Source organism: Myotis yumanensis, unplaced genomic scaffold (assembly GCF_028538775.1).
Source record: "Myotis yumanensis isolate MYYU_CA2020_CCGP unplaced genomic scaffold, mMyoYum1.0.hap1 SCAF_5, whole genome shotgun sequence".
Lineage (NCBI taxonomy): Eukaryota > Metazoa > Chordata > Mammalia > Chiroptera > Vespertilionidae > Myotis > Myotis yumanensis.
The window spans coordinates 74,754,086-74,777,760 of NW_027223756.1; the positions used below are offsets into that span (position 1 = coordinate 74,754,086).

The 23,675-nt window shown below is 40.8% G+C and overlaps 2 protein-coding genes across 9 annotated transcripts in view; one reads left to right on the top strand and one right to left on the bottom strand.

The window, feature by feature from the left end:
- FZD3 (frizzled class receptor 3) overlaps nt 1-13,625 on the bottom strand; it is a 102,092-nt gene extending 88,467 nt beyond the window's left edge. For 2 of the 4 annotated variants that reach the window (XM_070415526.1, XM_070415524.1), the window contains exons 1-3: nt 13,549-13,625; nt 5,282-5,393; nt 3,855-4,383 (exon numbers count right to left, since the gene is read on the bottom strand). In XM_070415526.1, the coding sequence (XP_070271627.1) occupies nt 3,855-4,043 (189 nt within the window). In that variant the 5' untranslated portion in view covers nt 4,044-4,383; nt 5,282-5,393; nt 13,549-13,625. Of the gene's footprint in view, nt 1-2,107; nt 2,192-3,854; nt 4,384-5,281; nt 5,394-13,548 lie in introns of those variants that run through there. The other 2 variants (XM_070415527.1, XM_070415528.1) reach the window with 2 other exon arrangements.
- Nucleotides 13,347-23,675, top strand: part of FBXO16 (F-box protein 16) — a 52,522-nt gene continuing 42,193 nt past the window's right edge. For 4 of the 5 annotated variants that reach the window (XM_070415531.1, XM_070415532.1, XM_070415533.1 and 1 more), the window contains exons 1-2: nt 17,310-17,448; nt 22,261-22,396. In XM_070415531.1, coding sequence (XP_070271632.1) covers nt 22,298-22,396 — 99 coding nt within the window. In that variant the 5' untranslated portion in view covers nt 17,310-17,448; nt 22,261-22,297. Of the gene's footprint in view, nt 13,445-17,309; nt 17,449-22,260; nt 22,397-23,675 lie in introns of those variants that run through there. The other variant, XM_070415530.1, reaches the window with a different exon arrangement.

Consider the following 23,675-nt stretch of genomic DNA (forward strand, 5'->3'; position numbering starts at 1 on the left):
TTAGTGTACATGTATACATTAAAAAATAAATGTATTTTTTATCATCATACACTGTGTTTTTGTCGCTCAAATGAATTTTATTATTTCTTCAAGGTTCTTCACATACGTATACCTTATGAGATATCAAGTAGGAGTAACATGTTCTCAAAAAACTAGGGTTGGCACGGAGAAGAATTTTGAGTCAGAGATTTTGCTGGTTTTGGCACACACTCACAAAAAGGTTGCCCACCCCTGCTCTATGTTCTCACTAGATCTATACCTCTGTTAACTTCCTATGCTATAGAAAATCTTAATGAGAATGACAAAAGAAAACAAGAAATGGAAGCAAACACAAACCATCCCAGGAGTTTTTCCTCTGATTTTCCTACAGAGGTTTAATTTCAAAATAAGAAAAAAAGAACAGACATGCAATCAACCTCCCAAAGAAATTAGGGTGACAGGCAACAAAGAATAATGCTCTGCACTTTAACTTTTTAAAGATCTTTAATATACAGAATATATCACTATATCATTTGATCTTAACAATAACCTTGTCAAATGGACAGGGATAACGCCATTTCCCAGAGGAAAAGAAGTCACAAAACTAATTAGTAGCAAAAAACAAGTCTTCTCACCCCATTCTAGTGCTTTTTCCACTGAACAGTGCCCTTCCTATTCAATTTAATTATTCAAAATGGAGAAAAGGCTGCTCAGATCTCTTTTATTATCATTAAAGTCACAAATACACAAATACCTGGTAATGTGTGGGTTGGTATATATAGTTACTGATAATTTGTTATCCATGCTGTACAGCTTCCAAAAATTTACTTAGCAATTTGGACAGCTCAAAATGGTTTGGGAAACTCTTTTCTATCAAAAGCCACTGATACTCAAGGGAAAAAGAAAGACATCACGTTTAAAATTTGTAAATATTTAGTGTGTTTGTGTACACATGCGCATGGTTTGGAAAGTAGGGTAGAGAAATAAACATACCAGCAAAGGATCTTCTTTTCCAACTTAATAAAGTGATACTTATCCAATTATTTAAACATTTCCCAATTTCAATGAAAGCATAGACTTGAAATCCTCTATGTACTATGCAAGTATATCCAACTTGTTGATCGTAAATAATCAAGTTCGAGATAACCCAGATCCTGTACTTGCTCTCATCTGTGTATCCCTAGCTCACTGTTATTTACTACCCTATTGCAAGCAATTATTTTGACTCACCAAACATCAGAACAGAAATAAGCCAGGCAGGTGTGATGCCTGGGCCTGCTGAAAGATGCGACACCTAGGAACCCATCTTTGAATCCAAATCTCACAGTGAACACTCAAGAATGTGCTGGGATTACCTGCTCCCATTACTTGCTCCTGGTAAAAGCTGGCAGACATATATCCAAAGTTCCTGGATGAAGGGTATCATCAGCCTTGTAAGGACCCAAGAATCCTTATTTCCTTCTGGAAATATGTTGTGTTGACTGCCGAGTACCTTTTACTATTGCTGAAACTTCACCCTCTCAAACTGTCAGATGACTCTGTCAGTATAGTACCACTGTCCTGATATGACAACCATACTACAGGCAACTATCCCCAATATTAATTACTTCAAATCAGCCTTCTCTTAGAAAGTATTACCCACTTTGGTGCTTTCCCTAGAATATGTGAAACTCAAACCGAGGCAACCTCATTGCCAATAAAATATCTAGACCACATGGGCTTATTTGTGAAGAAGGTAGAAACAGCTTAACATGCCATCATTATGAATGTTCCATGAGCCTACAAGTTCACTTGGAACACATACATCATCTTTCTAGTACTTTCTCTGTAGGATTATTTAGAAATGGAATTTGGAATAAAATCAACATTTCCGGATCACCTATTGTGTGCCATGAATTGTGCTATCTACTTTATAAATCTTTCATTTAAGCCTAACAGCCCTTCAAGATATTTTAATTATTAATGTCTTTTCACAAATGAAGAAACCAATACTCAGGGATGGTAAGTGATTTAACTCCAAAGTCTTAAAGTTACATGGCACAGCCAAAATGTGAACCCAAATCAGTACAAAAATCTTTATGACCAGCTTCTTACCACTCTATTTGCTTCCCAAAGGAGTTGTACTAACCTGTAATGATACTAGAAACAAGGGTACTTCTACTTCAATTTATTTTTGTGAGAAAACTGATGGCTTTAATGCACAGCAGTGATTACCATGCCTGGAAACAAATTACTGTATTAAAACCAATGTCCATTTTCATATATCCTAATCTATCAATCAATATCAAATCTCTCTTTACTACTAGTTAGACCTTATGTAATCAGAGGAAGAGCAGAAAATGTTTTGTTCAACCTCTATAACATCTTCATATATTTGGAATATATAAGATGCTCTCCACATTTTAAAATCTATGAATAGTGATCTTCCTACAAATTTTCCTAGATAGTTATGTTAGTCTATTTGGAAGTAATGAACCTTTGAATTTTATTATAAAACGAAGAATTCCAAAATATGTAGGCTTCAATTTACTGATAGCACTGTAACAATGGATTAAAGACTAAAGTAGAAAACATTTTTTGTAAATTATATGTATTATATAGCCACATTAATATGAGGAAATGAGTAAATGGTAAAAGCTATCACTTTTAGAGTACTTATTATGTGCCAACTACTTTATAGTACATATGGTTTCATTTTGTACTTTACAAAAGCTTGCATGATTATTAACTCCATTTTACAAGCAAAGAAACTCTGATAAAAAAAGTTCACATAACCTGCTCAAAGTAATATAGCTAGAAAGTGATAGAGCTAGAATTCAAAGCCAGGTCTGTCCAAAACCAAAATATATGCTCCTTATTGCCAACATTTACTGCCTCCTTGTACTTATCTGGTAAACATATCCTTGTCCACAACTCTAAAACCAGTATAGAAACACATGCTTATTTAAACCTATTATTAATTACATCCATTAATTTGTCATAGTTTCTTTGTTGCCTGTCACCCTAAAATCAGCCCTTGCTGGTTTGGCTCAGTGGATAGAGTGTCGGCCTGTGGACTGAAGGGTCCCAGTTCGATTCCAGTCAAGGGCACATGCCCTGGTTGTGAGCTTGATCCCCAGTAGGGGGCTTGCAGGAGACAGCCAATCAATGATTTTCTCTCATCATTGATGTTTCTCTCTCTCTCCCTTCCTCTCTGAAATCAATAAAAAAATATTAAAATAAATTAATAAATAAAGTAAAATCATTAAAAGTGCCTAAAAAATTACCATTAGAAAAATTTGAGTAAATTTTCATAAAATCTTGAGCGGTCAAGAACAGATAATTCAGGTAGCAAAAAATTTTTGTTGCTTCCGAGTTATTGTTATTAAAAAATACACAAAACTGATGTAAATATGGTAAGCCAAAAAATCATTTTAAGCATTTAAAAAAAACTGAAATACTGTAAACCACTAGCCTAAAGACTACACAAAAGAACTCTTTTTGCAAAATCACATTACCATCAATAGTTAATGAATGAATTATGGATATTATCATATTCTGTCTTTATCTAAAGTTTTATTACCAGCCAAATAACAGAAAAAATGTAATCATAACTTGGGCAATTTTAAACTCCTAAATGGCTATTATCTTCCATGTTCCAGTGTTTCAAATTTCTTTATAAAGTGTGTCTAAAAAATAAGTAACATTCCCCAAAAATCAATTCTTCAAATATTAGAGTTTGAAGAACCTAAATCTAGAACTTTTTAATGTACAAGATGTAGTTTAAAATAACATATTCTTTCCCTTTTGTTTATCAGACACATTCATTAGAGAAGTTAACAGGGCAAAATAAGAATCATTTTCTAAGATATGTCAAAGAATAGATTAAGTCTTACCTCCATTGCTAAAGCTGCTGTCTGTTGGTCATAATGATTCAGAAGATTAGGCATGAAGGTAGTATTGTAAGGCAAATCTTGGCACATCCTCAAGGTAATAGGTTCACAAGAAAACAAACTGTGCCCACCTATATGCCCCACAAACATAGTCAAGGGCCAAAGATAGAAGACGATCCAACTCATAGCCATCCTTCTTGGATCTGAATGAGATTTGGACGATCAGGCCTATGATATGTATTTTAGATCTTTGTACACCTGCAGGTCTCAGCTTGAAGAAGTACTCTTCTATATTTTACTATTAAGTTCTTCAAACAGTTAAATACTCTTTGCACTGTCAGAGGTTTGTTAGCTTGATCTCACAAAAGGCATTTGTTTTTGGTTTCACAATACAGGAAAATGACATCATCTTGTCTCTTCTTTTCATTTTATTACATAGGGCACATTTGGCCAACATATCAAGTTGATCAACCACATTCCCAAACAACAGATTCCATCTTAGAAGAGCTATTTCTTCCTTTGATTGAAATACCTGAAAAGTATTTTTTTTTTAAATAGGAGAAATTAGTCATTTCCTCTAAAAGCCTTTGATAAGCTTAATGTTATAGGATTGAAAAATCACTATACAGAAACAGTTGTATTTTTTATACTATAACAATAAACTATCAGAAAAAGAAGCAACATTTGATGAGAGATATCATACTAACCTAATAGATAAAATACATAGGTATTTCATAAAGATATAGTTTTTCTACCTTATCATTTACGCTATAGATACACTAAAACAATCCTTAAGTAATACTTAAAATATAAAATATTAAATGTCGCCGAAACCGGTTTGGCTCAGTGGATAGAGCGTCAGCCTACGGACTGAAAGGTTCCAGGTTCGATTCCGGTCAAGGGCATGTACCTGGGTTGCGGGCACATCCCCAGTGGGAGATGTGCAGGAGGCAGCTGATCGATGTTTCTCTCTCATCGATGTTTCTAACTCTCTATCTCTCTCCCTTCCTCTCTGTAAAAAATCAATAAAATATATTTTTTAAAAAAAATTAAATGTCAACTGTAATTGGAAAAAAGTATTTAAAGGTAAAATTTCTTCCCTTTTAATTGTTTATATAACATATGGTCTAATTTGTCTATATTGATAGCAATTTTCATTTACCATAAGCTGTAACTGACTCATTTTGAACAAATTTCATGCTATTGTCCTAAATTTTATTTAAATAGCTGTCATACTTATAATCTAAGCTACTGAATTTAAAATTTATTGTATGTGTTTTAATCATTAATAGTGTATTTTTACATTAATTGATTTGGCAGAAGGTATCCAAAGAGATGAAATATAGCCCTAGCCGATTTGGCTCAGTGTATAGACTGTCAGCCTGAGGACCAAAGGCTCCCGGGTTCCATTTCTTATCAAAGGCACGTACCTTTTGGTTGCAGGTTCCTCCTTGGCCCCGGGCCTTGATCGGGGTATGCGTAGGAGCCAACCAATCGATGTGTTTCTCTCACATTGATGTTTGTCTCTGTCTTTCCCTCTCTCTGAAAGATCAATGGAAAAATATCCTTGGGTGAGGATTAACAACAACAACAAAAACACAAACAAAAAAACAAAGAGATGAAATATAAATAAAACAAAAATATATGGATTCAGCCCTGGCCAGGTGGCTCAGTTGGTAGAAGCATCCTCCTGTACACCAAAAGGCTGCAGGTTTGATTCTCACATACCTAGGTTTCGGGTTCAATTCCAAGTGGGGGTGTGTATGGGAGGCAACCAATCTATGTTTCTCTCTCACATCGATGTTTCTCTCTCCCTTCCTCCCTAAGAATCAGTAAAAAAAATCTTTGGGTTAGGACTAAAAGAAAAGATAATGGATTCAAGCTTCTTAGTAGTTGTGTGAATGGGAAACATAGCACAACTTCTCTGAACTCAGAATATTTTTTCCTGAAAATACCACCTCTCTAATAAAGATTATATAGATAACCCATGGACACAGACAATAGGGTGGTGAAGGCCTTGGCGGGGAGGGGGGGGGGGGCGGCCAAGGGGAGGAGGGTTAGAAGAGGCCAATGGGGGGCGGGGGTAGATACACTTTCAACAATAAAGATTTTTTTAAAAAGAGATAAGGTATGTAAAAGTATTCTATAAATGATAAAGCAGCATCAAAGATTAGTTTTTTTTTAACCCATTGTACACCATAAGCGTCTACAGATGCAAGAGGTGGACCACTCGCGTCTATAAAAAAAAAAATGTTTTCCCTAAGTGGCAGCCCTGACCAACTTTAAAATCATTTCTCTTGAGAATTTTCGGCTGAAAATATTCAAGAACACCCGAATTATAATATATTTATTTTTATAATATTCATTGCAAATTGATTTTTTAAATTAAATTCAAAATATTGTGGCGTGTGGGGATGGTTTCCGTTATGGACATGTGGCAGTTAAATGAATTACAATATAGGCTACCTTTTCAACCAATATTGAATTGGCAAACAGAAGGCTCTAAAAGTAATATCAGGAAATTTTCCCAACATTGCATATCTTTTCAGATAGCACAAAAATTTAGTGCCACACACAGATGCAGAAATATTTGATCACGAAATCTTTTGTCACACAGCCAAGCTGCAGAGAATAGAAATTATCCTTAGAAAGTCAAAGCAGGAATAGGAATAATTCCCAGTTAATTTTCACTAAGTTTTAGAATCTTTGACTTGACTCTACTTTTCTATTGGCAAAAATACTTATTTCATTTGGGGATGAGAAGGTGTAGGTGGATTGGAAGGCAGGTTTGGTAGGAAAAAAAGCATATTCTAAGTTATAATACTTTCATTTGGTTTAGTGACGATTTTAAATTTGCTTTCATTGCATTTTGTTTCATATGCATGGGACATTTCTGTGTTTGTTGTAGAAAGCCTAGTTTAGGAAAACATGAAAAGATCAGGTTCAGAAATTCTCAGAGACCAAAGTTAATTAAACAACTTAAATACTAGGGCTCATGACAGCTTAAGACCTTGAGACCTAGAACTGGCTTGGTTTAAGCAGGGCATGAAACTGTCCTTTGTGCACTATCAGTTCTTGGCTCCTCTGCATCCCAACCTTTAATTACTAGGCAGAAAAAACTACCTGTATTTGGAAAAAGTAAAGGAATGGCCGAATCTTTGCACTTTCTCCCTCTGGTATATGATCATGAGTAGTAGAAGAAAAAGGGAAAATGTGTGGCCTCTTTAGAGTTAGTAGCACCAAAGTTATGAGCACTCCCTGCCTCAAACGCCTAATCTCTCTATATCAAAATCTCTAAATCAGAAATCTTTAAAGCTTCTTGGCCTGCCATATTTTTTTTTCCTCCTTCAAGCTGGCCCCAGAAATGTGAAGTCTAGCTATAGGAAACTGATATTAAACAGCCATTTATATTTAAGCTTAATGACCATGCAACACAGTAATAATTATGCATATCATTAAATATGTGTCAAATAACTGCTGAAAGCTTTATTTGGTTACAGCATTAAAACATCCATATAAGATCAGTCTTTGTAGTTTGTTGCTTATATGCATGTTCACCTGCTTGCAACTAAAAAAAATTTAAAAGGAACATTGCTCCATATTAAATATGCATATAATAATCTGAATTTCAAATATTTCACTGGATAAATCTATTTTTTCAAGAAGTGATGGGTTTCAAATTTATGGCTCAAAGACTACCATATAAAACTTGAGGAAAAGCCTGGCTAGTGTGGCTTAATGGTTGAGCATTGACCCATGAACGAAGAGATCCCTGGCTTGATTCCCAGTCAAGGCACATGCCTGGGTTACAGGCTTGATCCCCAGTAGGGGACATGCAGGAGGCAGATGATTGATGTTTTTCTCTCTATCTCTCTCTAAAAATTAATAAAAACGTACTTAAAAAAAAAAACTTGAGGAAGAAACTGGGCAATACCTCATTGGATCTTTAAAACTAGATGAAACATTCCCTTAACACTTTTTCCTACTCTATTTTACCTGATTTCTTATTAATTATTCCTTTTGCCTCATTTGGCAGCAAAGCTTCCCACCATCTTATAAGCTTCCTTTATATCCTATGACATCCACATTACCACATATCAAAACTTTTGTAAAATCTATTATGTTAGGGTGGGCTAGGAAAATAATCCTATATAATAAAAGCCTAATATGCAAATCCACCGAACAGGGGAACGACGGGGGTGTGGGGTGGCGAGCAGGCGGTGCCAGGCCAGCCAAGGCAGGTGCCAGCGGGCAGAGGGAGGGGACAGCGACAGGCGGTGCCGGAGCTGCCCCCTGGTGGTCAGTGTGCTCCCATAGGGGGAGCACTGTTCAGCCACAAGCCAAGCTTAAGGCTGGTGCACAGTGGCAGTGGTGGGAGCCTATCCTGCCTCCACAGCAGCCCTAAGGATGTCCGACTGTGGCTTAGGCCTGTTCCCTGCAGGGAGAGGGCCTAAGCCACAGTCGGACATCCCCCGAGGGCTCCCAGACTACAAGAGGGCGCAGGCCGAGCTGAGGGACGCCCCCCACCGGCCCGAGTGCACAAATTTTCGTGCACTGCGCCTCTAGTCTTAACATAACAAGGTCGTAGTTTATGATTATTAAAATAAATAAAACGTTGAATGCAGTGAGACAAAAAAAATAATAGTAAAAATATTTAAAAATTGCCTGGCCAGTGTTGCTCAGTGGTTGAGCATCAACCCATGAACCAAGAGTTGATTCCCAGTCAGGGCACATGCCTGGGTTGCGGGCTCGATCTCCCGTAAAGGGTATGTAGGAGGCAGCTGATCGATGATTCTCTCTCATCAATATTTCTATCTCTCTATCTCTCTCCCTTTCTCTGTCTCTAAAAAAATCAATATAAACATGTTTTTAAAAAATGTACATGCCCCTCCAAGTCAGAGATTCTCTAATTTTAATGTGTAGCAGATTCATGGATTGCCCCCACAGGTCTAAGAAATCTGAATTTCTGTAGAATGACATACATGTGTGGGTGGCAAAAGTCATTTTTTCCAAAGGTAGCGTCATCCATAGAAAAGCCCTAAGTTGAAGTTCTATACATGCAGGCCACAGAGAAGATTCTGGACCCAAAGAGATGCTATCAAAATACAGCAACCCATTAAATAAAGGTTAACAGTTGTTTTGGCATTCTTGATATTTTTTACTAAAAGGAATCTGCAGGCCTTGCGGTGTGACTCAGTGGTTGAGCGTCAACCTATGAACCAGTAGGTAATGGTTCGCTCCCAATCAAGGCACATGCCCAAGTTGAGGGCTCAATCCCCCAATAGGGGGGCATTCATGAAGCAGCCGAACTATGATTCTCTCTCATCATTGAATTTTCTCTCTCTTTCCCTTTCCCTCTCCCATCCTCTCTCTGAAATCAATAAAAACATATTTCAAAGAAAGGAATCTGCAGAATTTCAGCTTAATAAAGGGACCTGCTGGGTTAACATAACTGGAGTGAACAGCTTCAGGGGGCAGAGAACAGCAAACAGTGAGTGATATGGCAAGAATTTATTCATGCCATACCTATGGGAAACAAGCACATTCACTTTTCCAGAGAGCAATACAAGATATTTAAAAAACTAATTTCTGATTAAGTTACTTGATTATTTTTCCATCAGAAAACAAAACAAACTAGATACATTTAAACCTACATTTAATTTTTATGAATGTATAACACTGGGAATCTGATATTCCCAATTACTAGTTTCCTTTTGATGATAAAAAGTAAAAACCCTTAAAATAAGTTGAGTATCTGTCCTAAAGGACAGCCATAAAGGGGAAGGTGATACAATCTTAGAAAGCTGTCTTCCCAAGCTGACTGCAAAGCGGACCAAAAGAACACGAGGTGGCAACTGTGAAGAGGAAAGCAGGCTGAATCCCCAGAAGAAACAATGACAAAAGTGGGCCCTGAGGGCTTGTCAAGAAGGTCCTGAAACAAAAGATTATGTTCAGCAATTCGATTCCAATTTACACTCTCAGTACAGAAAGTGATCCCTTTCATCATTCTCAGTTTAGATTTAATTTTCTTGACATCCCTTAAATGTAGACAACATTTTGCATTTCCAATTCAGAAAGGCCATCAAAAGGTTGCCTCACACACAGTGGCTCTACAGTAGAAATAGGAGGAATATTCTTTGTCTTCTTTCTGAGGAGTTTTCTAAGAATGCATTGCAAGAATTAACAATGACTACCTCTGAGTTTCTTCTCTCAAGGACATTGTCTTGTTAAAGAGACAAAATATACTCTTAGAGCATACTCACTGCTCTAAGTGCTACAGTCCTTTTCCTAAAACCCATGTGACCCATGGCCTTTGGCCTTTTGTTTTCCACGTCCTATTCTTTAAAAAATAAATTCATTCTCAAAATTTGCCTCCTTGTTGCTAAAAGTTTATATAACTTCATATTTAACTCATAGAGCTTACATCCCTATTAATCTTAGGATATCTCTTTTCTGATCTTTCTCACTTTATCTAATTTTTTAATGTCCATTGTGTCATCTACTGATAAAACAAATAGACTAATTTTCAACATGCTGAGTGATAGAGCTTTAAAAAAAAGGGGGGGGGGACAAATAGCTCTAGGTTCAAAATTAAAATGAATGGAGGACATCAAAATCCAGCCCATTTTACAAATTATAAATTATTTTAAGATTAAAGAAAAGCAGAATATCTTTTAAAACCAACCTGAAAACAAAAGTGGAAAGTTAAAAGCCAGATTTTAGACTAAAAAAAAATCAGGCTCAAATTCTGACCCAGCTTCCCTGTTGAGTAAAATCTGTTCATCAGAAAATTCTCTAATATCGAGTCCCTGACTTTCCCCTTAGCAAGGTTATATGGTTTATATGCTTTGACTATAAAATTATTTCAGTAATATAAAATTTAGGGACCAGTATTTGTTCTTTAAAGCCCACTTGCCAAATAATATTCATCTAAAACTTCATTTGCAACACACTCCTTGGATCCATCCAAACTGTCAATACTTTTTTCAACATAATGAAATGGAAAGCAGAGAGAGAAGTAATTTTGACATACAGTCCGTAAAACTCCATCCCTGGCCAGTGAAGAGTCCTTACTCCTGGCCCTATGGAAATGTCACTATTGAAAGTCTTCATTTCCTCAAACCCTGCCACATATCTTTTCAAAAATCTATATTGAATAATTTCTCCAGTATGTATTTTCCAAACCATTCTTTTTATTTGTGTTATTACTCTTTTTGTGGGCAGTTTCAGCTTAAAGTAACTACAATTCTACAGTTTGAGGGATTACAACAAACAAACAAACTTGAGGCCAACACCACTCTCCCCTGACAGGTGATAGGAGCTGTTTCCTGCCACCTGTCTCATAAAGAAAAGAAAATCAACAGCATTCTAACATCAACAAACTAATATGCTCAGAATAAGTTCTGAATATAATATCATATGGCTTTTCTAACAAACTAATACAAAATTTAAGTTGGTTAGATTTTTTTTCCTGTCAAGAGGGAAACAGAGAATTTATTGTGAGTTAAAAACTCGTCTCTCCTTCCCCAATGATAAAGCTTTCACACTGTACTATACAAAAAAAGGAATGTGAACTTTACTATTAAATTTCTTCCCTACTTCAAATATCTCAATCATGGAACTCCCCCTGTCCCCTCCCAAAAAATCCACCTAAACGTTCAAAGCACAAAATAAAGCTCAAGGGAATATAGTAGCTAAGATGAGGAAAGGAGTCTATAGTCCTTTCTTTTTCTATTAATGGGGCAGTGTTATAGATTTAGGAGGGATGGGGAGGTGGAGAATATTAGTAGTGAATGAGAAAGAACAGAAGGAGGACAGAGAAGGTAGGATTGGAGGCCTTATGAATTGCTTGTTTTCAAGATAGTTTCAAAGTGTTTCGTGGGTGCAGGAGGCACCTGTTCTTGCACTAAATAAAAGGCAACGTGGTAAAGAGAAGCACTGTATAGTCGTTATATTTTATCTTCCGCTCTGGCCTTCCAAGCCCGCCCAGTGAAGCTTTTACACCTCTTTCCTCCTCTCCTAACCCTGCATCTTTCCACCTTTATGCTGTGGTTTGGTAGGTCAAGTAAAAACAATTTTTTTTTTCCCTAGAGCAGTGGTTCTCAACCTTTCTAATGCCGCGGCCCTTTCATACAGTTCCTCACGTTGTGGTGACCCCCAACCATAAAATTATTTTCGTGGCTACTCCCTAACTGTAATGTTGCTACTGTTATGAATCGTCATGTAAATATCTGATATGCTCTATGTGTTTTCCGATGGTCGCGACCCACAGGTTGAGAACCGCTGTTCTAGAGGGGGGAAAAAAAGATAGTATTGATTTGCTGAAAAGTACAGACGGAAAGCATTATCTTGAGGAGTAAGTGCTTCTTCCGAGCAGAACTACGGGTTTATTCCTCAGACGGCCACACACCACTCAAGGCTAAACGAAGGCTGCAGAGGGAGGGAGGGAGCACCCCCCCACCGCCCCCCGCCCGTGTCAGGCAGGTCTTTGTTTCCTTGCTCCTGGTGCCACGGGCTTTGCCAAAGGGCTCAATTCCCACACACGAGCATGGCAGGTCTACCCCAACTTTTACAAAACGAGGTTTTGTTCAGATACTTTCCTGTGGCAGACGTTCACAGAACTGCCATTCTGTTCTGCTGCTGCTGCCGCATCTGCCCCAATTCGGCAGGGAACCGAAATTCAAATTCCCATTTGTGCTGGGCGAGGAGACGCTGGACCCCTCTATAGTGGGGATGCATGTCCACTCCCAGTCCACTCCATGGCTACACGAACGGCATGTGCTTTTGTTAGGGGGCAAGGGGGGGGGGGGCTCTTTCTCTCACAGAGGAGGCACCTCATCCAAGACTCCCGACACCGAAGCCTCTCGGAAGATGTTAAAATGATGATTTTAAATAGTGTCACAGCGCCTTTATGTCGGAGGCCGTCTGCTAATCACCCAGGAGTACTCATGCCATGGGAAACACAGGGCATAAAAGGGTGCAGCTGGGGGGGAGGGGGGGAGGCATCTGGGAAGGGAGAGCGACTTGGGCTCCCTGACGGGATGGAGGGGACAACTTTTAGGGCTGGGAAACAAAAGGGCGCCCAAATGCGAAAACGGGGTCCGGGCCGGGACAATTCTGACGCGGGTCTCCCGCCGGCCCCAGGGGCCCGGGGCGCCGAAGCCCTCGGTGCATTGTCCTCCCCCGGCTGCGGCCGCGTCCTCCGCCCACGCTCCCGGCGGGCGGGGAGCGCCACACGCCTCCGCGGCGCCGACCCCGGCAGCGGGCTCCGTCCCGCACCGTCTCCCGAGAGGGGCTCGGGCCGGGGCGGCGGAGAGGGCGCCGCGGTCCGCACTCGCACAGGTTGCCCAGCGCGGGCTGAGGACAGCGAGGGTGAATCATCTCCCCGGGCACCTGCCCCCCTCAGCCCTCAGCCTCCCGCCCCCCAGCTCGGCTCCTCCGTACCCCCCAGAACCGCCGCCGACCTCCAGAAGCCTGTCCGACCCCCCGCCTCAGCCCGGCGCGGAAAGCTTTTGTTTTGGCCGCGACGAGAATCACGATCCCAGAGGAGGAGGAGGAGGTGGCGGGGCCGCTGGTGGCTCCTCAGCAAAAGGGTAAGAGAGGAGCGGGCAACCGCGGCGGCACCTCCTCGCTCCCTACACTCCCCGCGCCCTCGGCCCGCTAACCCCGCCGGGAGACCGCACGCCTCCGTGCTCACCTCACACCGCGGGGCCCGGGCTCCGAGGCGAGGGCTGCAGCGCCGGCCGCGTACGGCCGCGGGTCCCTCAGGTAAAGCGAGCGAGCGAGCGAGGACCGCCGGCGCGCGCCTCGGAGCGACGGCGAGCTTCCCCGAGCGTCGGGGCGCGCGGCCCGGGGAACGCGCACGCGCGCGCACGCACGGCGCAGGCGCGCTGCGCACGCGCGGCCGAGCGCTCCCATTTTGAGCCCAGCCGTGCGGGGCCGACAGCGCGCGTTGGGTTGTTCTCCGCCCCGCGCCCTGGGTGTTGCCTCGCGCCGGGCTAGGCCCGCGGAGCCGTTCACGGCTCTGCAAGCGTCGGTGTTAATTGCGCTCAGCCCTCTTTGCAAAGCTCTCCTCCCCTCTCCGGCTGAGACGGCGCGGGGACTCTCATCACCCCGAGCCTATGATGCTGGTTTGGCAAGACCGCCAAAACCTGCTCTGAGAACGGAAGTGGGAGCGTGGGAGCCGGGCATTGGAGGTGGTCGAGAGGCAGGTCCCCGAGTGCTCCGGGTGGCACTGCGCGCAGGGAGAGGTCGGCAACGGGCATGGTGCAGAGCTCCACGCCGACAGCAGCAGGCAGGGCACCTGGCACGGTACAGAGCCTCTGCCCAGACCTTCGGGAACAGGTGCAGATTGTGGGTACTGACCGCATTCCCCACCTTTTTGCTCCTTAGAAAATGTTTCCCTTCTCTTTTTCTACATAAACAATTTTAGGGCTAAACGTGTCCTTAGAGATCATCTAAACCCAACCTCGTTTTTCAGACGAGGAAAAACGCCCAGGAAGATTAAATGACTCGCCCAGAGCCACGCAGCGTCTTCGCGACGGTCTACGTTCATTCAAGGCTAAAGCTGTTCTTGTCCCCACCGTTCTTGCTCTTCCTTTTCGTCCCTTGCAACCTGACTTCAGAGGCATCATTTTGTTCTGTTGGTAACACAGGAATGCGAATGTCCCGAACACTACCCAACAGCACACTTAAAAATGGTTAAAATGGTAAATTGTATGTTATGTATATTTTACCACAACTCAATAAATGTTAAATAAATATTGACTACTAAGCTTAGACAGCCATAAGTATAGTTGAACATCAAAAGATGAGCTATGGACTCTAACCGGTTTGTCTCAGTGGACAGCATTGGCCTGCGGACTGAAGGTCCCAGGTTGGATTCAGGTCAAGGGCACACACCCTGGTTGCAGGCTCAATCTCAATCCCGGCCCTGCAGTGCCTGTGATGTTTCTCTCTCTATGTGTCTCCCCCCTCCCTTCCACTCCCTCTAAAAATCAATGGGAAAATATCCTCTGGTGAGGATTAAGAAACAAACAAAAAAAACTAAAAACGTGAGTTTTGGGGAAAAGCATAATAAATGAGATATAAATGACATTTTCAATTTTCCTAATAAGCACATTCTTGTGCAGTACCATTTAAAAAAAAATAATGTTGATCCTCAGGCTGATTATAAGCAAGCCAATGTGTCTTGTGGAGCCAACACTGCCTTTACTGAGGATCATTAGGAGGCAAATATCATATGTGAAAAACTGTGTGCCTGCTTTATATACAGGGTATGCCCCCAAAATGTGTACACACTTTAACAGCTGATAGCTAAATTTTGAAAATGAAGTGTATTCTAATAAAACACTGCATTTATTATTATTATTCAAAGTGTGTGTATATATGTTTTTGGGACACCCTATATTTCAAGATTCCTTGTATTTGCAGAGCCTGTGGAGGTGTCCAGCTATATGAATTTTTATGCATTTTATACAGTGTCCTTTGAAAACTATCAGGGGTAGGACATATCATAGTTCACAAGGGGAGGTAGAAAAGATGTAGAAATTATCACTGTATCAACATGACTAAATCTCAGAAATGTAACAGTGTAACAAGCAAATTACAAGCTATGTAAATTATACCTGTTTATATTACACCTAGCCATATTGTTTATGAGGACATATATGTATGTATATAGTATTAAAAAATGGACAAGTAGGTTACACACCAATTTCTCAGTGTTGCCCTCTAGGGCAAGCCAGGAGGGAAATGAGATCTGGAAAGTGTACAAAAAAGGTTTCAACTATTAATCACACACAGGAAACAAAAATGTTAATATATATTTCTTTAAATCTTGGTGGGACTACAAGGGTTTTTCTTATGCAATTCTCTAAGCTTTATGTTTGAAATGTTTCATTTAAGAGTAATGTTAAAGTACTGTGGACATTGTGCTGGTGTGCTTACTATGAGGACAGGGTGAATGGTATCCTTCAGGCTGTGGGGAGGGAAGAGGGGATTAGCAGTTGGACTGATGAGATGCTGGAGAAGGGGAGGCTCAGAGGGTACTAGTTAAGAGGATAGACTAAAGGAACCTTATTTTCAGGGATAAAAATCTTAAAATCCAACAGGGATAAAGTGCGATGCTCTCTTTTATCCCATCTCTCTTTCATTCCATGTTGTAACCACCAATAGAGAGGCTTTAATGAGCGGGCACTTCACAGAGAGACAGCTCTCTCACAGTATGTTGTTAAAACTGGCCTCTTTCTGGATGAACTCGTTTTGAAACCATAAATGTTAACTGGTAATTTAGTGCTGCATTTACATACCTCCCCTGGGCCACCCTCCACCACCTAAGGCTTTGTTTATTCATATACATACAACCTGGTCATGTGAAAAAAACCACTAGTCTGGAATTCAGACAACCTAGGTTCTAATTTCAGTTTGGCCACTTATAGGTCCTTAGTTAACTCAAGCAAATCCATCTTTATGAGCTTTGTGTTTTGGTTTCTGTTTAAATTGGAGATATACAAATACTGCCTATTTTTAAACTGTGAAACACAATACAAACATAGGGTTTACATTTGTTTACGTTGGAGGAGAGTGTATTATCTATTTTAGTGAGGAAAGTCTTTTTTGCTTTGGGGGGAGATGTTTTTGTGTTGTTGTTTTTTTGTTAGCTGCTGTGCATAAGAATTCCTTTACATTTACTAAGGAGCTCCGTCCAGAAATTTTGAATTTTGGGTGACTCTCCAGCACTTTATACTGGTAGTTCTATCACAGCAGTTATCACCGGGGGCCTCGCATTATTTGCCCTTTGTATTTTCCAGTCTTCCTCATTAGATTCTTTTTTTATCCTTGCATTCTCACTCTGCCCCTGATTACATGGTGCGTGCTCAAAACATTTAATTAAATTAGACCGAACTGTAAAATTTCCCACGTTTGGAATTATTCTGATTAAGGCATGCCATCTGCTGGTTCCGGGACGTATCTGTCAGGCAGCCTGAATTCCTTTAATAATCCGATCAATTAACATTCTTGTTGAAGCATTTGTGAGTTTGTGTGTTAGGCAATTTTCCCACGTCCTTCCACTTCCTGTCGTAGGTGCCATTCTGTATTGAGCCAGTCGCGAATTCTTTTTCTTCCAACCCTCTTTTACCTGTTGGCCACTCTTAAAACCCGGAAAAACGGAGTTTATATTTCGGAGGCTCGGAGTGACCAGACCAATATAATTGGGCACGCTCAGGAGGCTGGCCTGATTTGGGAAACAAATGTGTCTTGAATGAGAGCTTTCCATGCTGCTTGTTTCCGGAATTGGCTGCATCTGTCTTTCTCTGCATTATATTGGGAGATGGCACCCCCTCCCACCTTCTTGGCACTCTCACTTTCTCGTTATATCCGTGTGCCTAATTTTGGAGCCAGCCCTCCTGGATCTCCTGGCCAATCAAGAGACCACACATTGTTGCCTAAGAGACCCCGGATGCCAGCGAAAGGATTTATAGATGACGATTGGACTAATGGAAGCTGGAGGGTGGGGGCTGGGCAAAGTCAAAGAAAAAAGCAGCTATGGCAACTCCAGCGCTTGAGGCTTGACGAGGGAGTCCAGCTCAAAGAGGTGAGGCAGTGGGTAGTGCATGGAAAAGATGGAGACTCTCTTTGCAGAGCTCCACTCGCAGGTCCGCCTGGGCCTCTCACAAGCCTGGTCAGTGCTCCTGGGGATTGCATTTTGCTCCGTTTCAGCTGCAGTTAAAATGCCAGATGAAAATTAACAACAAATAATAATTTCTTTGCCTATCAAGAACCAGCCCTTTTTATTGTATTACGGTTTTTGCTTTCTAATTAGTTGACTATAAGATGAATTAGCATTTAAATCTAACCATACCCTATTGCCTGATACTTTCCTGATAATATCTGAGGTTCCCTTCTCTAATGATACTGCCGTGTACACAATGAGTGACTTGTGTGTTAGCAGAGAAACTCAATTCTATTCTGCTCTGTCAACTCCAAATAAAAACTTGATAATCCTGAGTATAATCCCAGCGCTCAGTTCATAATATTCTGAGTTCCACCCTATTTTTTCCACTAGTTTTAATCCTTAAACTGTGCCCTCCACTGTTGCATTCATTCACTCAGCTGATTTAACAAGTATTTATTGAGCATTTATTATGTACTATGAGGTTAAGATTCAAGTGAACAATCTTGGAGAACCACATAAGCAAAGAAACATCAAAATTTCATATTGTTTTCTCAGAGGGATTGGAAGTTCGTGCATCTGGGCACATAGTGTATGAAGGGAGAGACAGGAGAATGAGGCTCAAAAGGTAGATTGAGGTAAATTCATAGTGGATCTAGACTTGCATGCTAAGAAATCTGGATATTCTGTATCCATTAGCAAGCCTCTGAAGGTTTTTGAGCTGAAAAGGGACATGATTAAATAACTTGTCTTTTAAAAAAAAACCCACACAAATAAACAAAACAAAAAAATCCTCCCTAAGTAGAATGGTGGTCACCAGAGGTGGAATGGAGTGTGTGTGTGTGTGTGTGTGTGTGTGTGGTGGGGCGGGGGGTGGGGGGGTGGGGAGAGAGGGGAAATATTGATCAAAGGGTACAAGCTTTCAGTTATAAGATGAGTAAGTTCTGGAGACTTAATGTATAGCATGGTGACTATAGGTAATATAATGTATGTTTGAAATTTACTAAGAGAGTAGATCTTAAGTGTTCGCAACACACACACACCTACTTCATACTTAGAAAATTAACATGGTAATAATTAAATAGCTTGGTGTTCATTTCACAATGTATACATATACCAAAACATCACCTTGTACACTTCAAATATATATAATTTTTATTTGTCAAAGAGGAAACTCTCTAATAGTGGACTATAATCTCCATTAAAGTAGAAACTCATACCTTTGTACCTCTAATACAGGCCTAACAGGTCCTAAGCAAAGTTGAGTAATGGTTGACAGTATGAAAAATGACTTGGAAGATGGAATTAGAGATGTGTGGCCCCTGGAACTTTACAGGAGGATCCATCCTTGCTGTTAAACATGGAAATAGAACCATACGTTGGGGGCTAAGGCTGTAGGTCCTCTTTCTTCCTTTTTTTCCCAAAGAAAAATTAAAAATAAACATTCAGGAACAGCCATGAAGGAGGAAAGAGGTCACAAAAATAGCACCAGCGAGCTTGAGGTGTGGAAGGAGGGGGGAAAACTTGCTTTGTCTTGTTGATGGAGTGGGGGCAATTATTTTTGTGTATGTTATCTAAAAGCGTCTGTCTTTGTAATAGCCCTGAGTGGTCTATACCGTGAACATGTGTGTGCATGCAGATATGCACACTGCCTATTTTCTGGTATGAAAAGAGGAGGAAAATTGTGAAAGAATGATGACAAAAGACAGGGTAGGACACCCCGTTTTCATGCTTCAGCAGGACTGTATTACCAAGAGGGCTGTTTCTCCTGGCCAGGCCCACCTCCTGAATACCAATTGCCCTCAGGTTGATTTGAAGAAAGCCTTGTTCAAATAATTTCTAGCTTTGAGGAACCAGGGGGAAAAACAATCAGTGCAGGGCCTTGGGGAGGTCCTAGAAGAGCTCCTTTGTCCTAATTCAGAATTTTTGCCTAGCTTTTTTCCTATACAAAGTGGGAAGAGAGAGAGTTTCTTGGCTTACAGCAGGAGTTTTTAACCTGGGGTAAGCAAAATTTTATGTTCATGTGCATTTTTTCTAGGAAGAAAATTCATCGCTTTCATCACATTCTCAAAGAGTTATTTGACCCTCAAAGAAAAATTAAAGACACCTGGTTTAATAAGAAGGAAGGTCAAATGTAGATAAATAGCAACAACGACAAAAAAGAGATATGTAGTTTTTAACTAGGCAGATCTAGAATCGGTGACCATGCCTTTGTATCTGTAATTTGCCTACTCACACGTACTTTTATAGCTGCCAATTAATAATACTGCAATGAAGTCATTTCTTATGCGTTTGCAACTTAGCCAAATAGGTGTGACTTCGATAATTGGCTCTTAGGGGGCTGAGAGGGAAGTGAGGGTTGATCTGAGCCCCCTTTGTCCCAGTGGTATGATGGCAGCAGATAACTGCAGGAAGGTATTGTCTAATGACGCCACTGAGGTTTGAAAACATTGGCTTTATCTTCACCTACAACTTAAACCTGAGAGATAGTATTACATGTCTAAGTGAAAGCCTCAAAAATTTCAGATCTAGCATTTGGGGGAACCCCATATAAGCCTAAAACGAATAATTGTTGTTGTTTTTTAATTGTCCAATATTTGCTGCTATAGAATAATTTTTGGAACCCATAGATCAGACAGACAAGCCCTGATCCCTTTAGTCATCACCACTGCCTTTCAACATGAAGCCCAGCTTCAGAGAGGAAGGAGGGCAGAAACATGGAGGATATACATCGACACTGGCATTAATCTGCTGTAACTGTTTTCCACCTTAAAATATTTTGTCATGGCCCTCTAAAGGACAGGTATTTAGGCACTCTATGAATGATTGTGAATGATAGGAAGTTCTAAGAAAGACTGCAAGGATGTCACTACTTATTGAGGCCACCTATCTGTCAGGCAGTATGCTGGATCCTTATTCTGTAATATTCACAGAGGCAGCTGAGTATAGATCACGGGTGGGGAATGTCCAGTCCAAGGGCCATATAAGGCCCGTGAAATCATTTGGTCTGGCCCTGCTAAGGCATTAGGGGTGAGTTCATTAAATGTTTGACCAAATATAGCAGGCTAATTTTTAAGTCAATCATTTTGTATGGCCCACAAATGATATTATAAATATCCAGCCTTACCTGGTTTGGCTCAGTGGATAGAGCATTGGCCTACAGACTGAAGGGTCCCAGGTTCGATTCCAGTCAAGGGAACATGCCTGGTAGGGAGCATGCAGGAGGCAGCTGATCAATGATTCTCTCTCATCATTGATGTTTCTATCTCTCTTTCCCTCTCCCTAATAAATAAAAATGTATCTTTAAAAATAAATAAAAATGTATTTTTTAAAAATAAAGTAAATATCCAAATGGCCCTTGGCAGAAAAAAGGCCCACACCCCTGGTGTAGACATATATATACAGTCTTATTTGACAAATGAGGAAATTGGAGCTCAGGTAGATTAAATAACTTGCAAAAAGTTATACAGTTACTAAGTTGTAGAACCAGGATCAAACCGATATGAGGTAAACACTTTTGGTTGTAAATAATAGAAACAGATCCTAGCTAATGTAAGCAAAAGAGGAAGTTTATTGCAAGGATGTCACGTGGCTCACGAAATGGACAAGACCAGAGGCTTCTGAGGGATGAGGCAGCAGGAACAACCTAGCAGAGTACCAGTGCTACTTTGAATGCCCACCTCTGCTGTAAAGGATAAGCCAGCGTCAATCTCAACTGGCCTAGCTCCGTCTTATAACCAGGGAAGGGGAGGCCACTTTGATTAACCAACCCAGCAAACTCTAGGGAAAGGTAATACCTCATGGAAATTACAGTGCTTTCATCAAATGAAGGCAAATATATACTGGGCATTGAAAAACAGCACATTTCCTTCAATAAACTCAAAACTGTCCATCTCCAAATGCTTAGTGTTGTATATTACATCACTCGACTTCTTAAATATGGTATCAAGGTAGAACCCTTGTTATTTAGATGTCAGAAAGTTAAAAGGGGAGGAAGACAATCACACAGGACAAGGATGGAGTGTTTCATATTGCACTATCTACATAATAAAAGCCTAAGTGACCGTTACAGCAGAACAACTGGAACAACCAATCACTATGATGCTCACTGACCACCAAGGGCAGATGCTCAATGCAGGAGCTGCCCCTCGTGGTCAGTGCGCTCCCACAGGGGGAACACCACTCAGCCAGAAGCTGGGCTCACGGCTGATGAGCGTAGCAGCGGTGGTGGGAGCCTCTCCCGCCTCCACAGCAGCGCTAAGGAGCAGCAAGCCGAGAGGTAAAGAGCAATGGGACCAGGACTGTGAGAGGGCGCAGGCCGGGCTGAGGGACCCCCTTCCCCAGTGCACGAATTTCATGCACCAGGCCTCTAGTGATTTTATAAATTAAAATACCTCTTCTTTCCAAGCCAATATGGTATATTCTTAGCTAGGAGTGAGTCTTGATTTCCCTCTGTGGTCCAATGAAAATAGAGTTAAATAGACTTGAGTCTGATTTCCAGTTCCAGTCTGTATAATTTTGGGCAGAGCATGTAACTTAAATGAGCTTCATTTTCTTTATGTAATAAGTTAAAACCTACCACCTCACCAGATTGTTATGAACTTTCATTGAGCATACATAGAAAGTGCTCCCAGCAAGTGTTCTTCCCTTCAATCCCTTCTCTCAACATACTAAAAGATTGTATGGTATTGGTATTTTTAGTAGTCTGAAGATATGATTCTTTTCTTCTGATAGGTATAGTTTTTCTTATAGAAGAATACCCAGTTATTTCATGATGGCATTTGCACCTCCAAAAAGCACGGATGGTCCCAAAATGCAGACAAAGATGAGTACCTGGACACCCTTAAACCATAAGCTTTTGAATGATCGGGTAAGTTACCAGAGCTATTTTATTAGTTGCATTCATGCCTCAAAGGGGGAAAAAAGTATTGCCCTGGCCAGGTAGCTCAGTTGGAGCATCATCCTGATATGCCAAGGTTGTGGGTTTGATCCTTGGTCAGGGCACATAAAAGAATCAACCAGTGAATATATATATAAATAAGTGGGACAACAAATCTCAATCTCTCTCTCTCATTTCTCTCTCTCACCCTCTCCTTTTATCCCTCCCCCTCTTTCCCCCTTCCTCTTTCTCTAACTTACCCTAGCCAGTTTGGCTCAGTGGATAGAGCATCAGCCTGCAGACTGAAGGGTCCCAGGTTTGATTCTGGTCAAGGGTGCATGCCCGGGTTTTGGGCTCAATCCCAGTAGGGGGCGTGCAGGAGGCAGCCAATCAATGATTCTCTCTCATCATTGATGTTTCTCTCTCTCTCTCCCTTTCCCTTTTTCTCTGAAATCAATAAAAAAAATTTTTAAAAAGTCAATTAAAATATAAATAAATAAAATTATTAAAAGTTTGAATATCAAAATATGAATACCAATTGTTTAGGAATGTAATGGATGAAAAAAAAAATAAAGACTTTTTTTTTCAAAAATTTTTTATTGAGCCCTTGCTATGTGGACAAGGCTGGCAATAGACACAGAGTCCCTACCTGCGATGAAAATTTCTTAGATTTGTTCTTTCCTCTAGTCCAGTGGTTCTCACCCTTCTGGCCCTTTAAATACAGTTCCTCATGTTGTGACCCAACCATCAAATTATTTTCGTTGCTACTTCATAACTGCAATGTTGCTACTGTTATGAATCGTAATGTAAATATCTGATATGCAGGATGGTCTTAGGCGACCCCTGTGAAAGGGTCGTTCGACCGCCAAAGGGCTCGCGACCCACAGGTTGAGAACCGCTGCTCTAGTCACTGCTCCTCTCTCTCACTCCAAATGCTTTTTTTCTTCTATCACTGGTTCTCTGCTGGAACCACTAGAGAGGTATGAGAGAGGAGAGGGTAGTCTATGAGAGAGGAGAGGGTAGTCTATGAGAGAGGAGAGGGTGATCTATGAAGAATTTCCCCAAAACACATTTTCTTGCTACAGTTGCAGTTACTGGATAATGCTGCACATTTAACCAAATAAATAAAATGAATAAATCTCATCCCATTACTCACATGACTCAGTTTCTCCTAAGAACTTATTTATGACTTGCATTCTGGGGAGGCACTATTAGAATACACCAAATAAAGGATTGCAAGGGGGTGGGGGGAGCTGAATATCATGCTGGG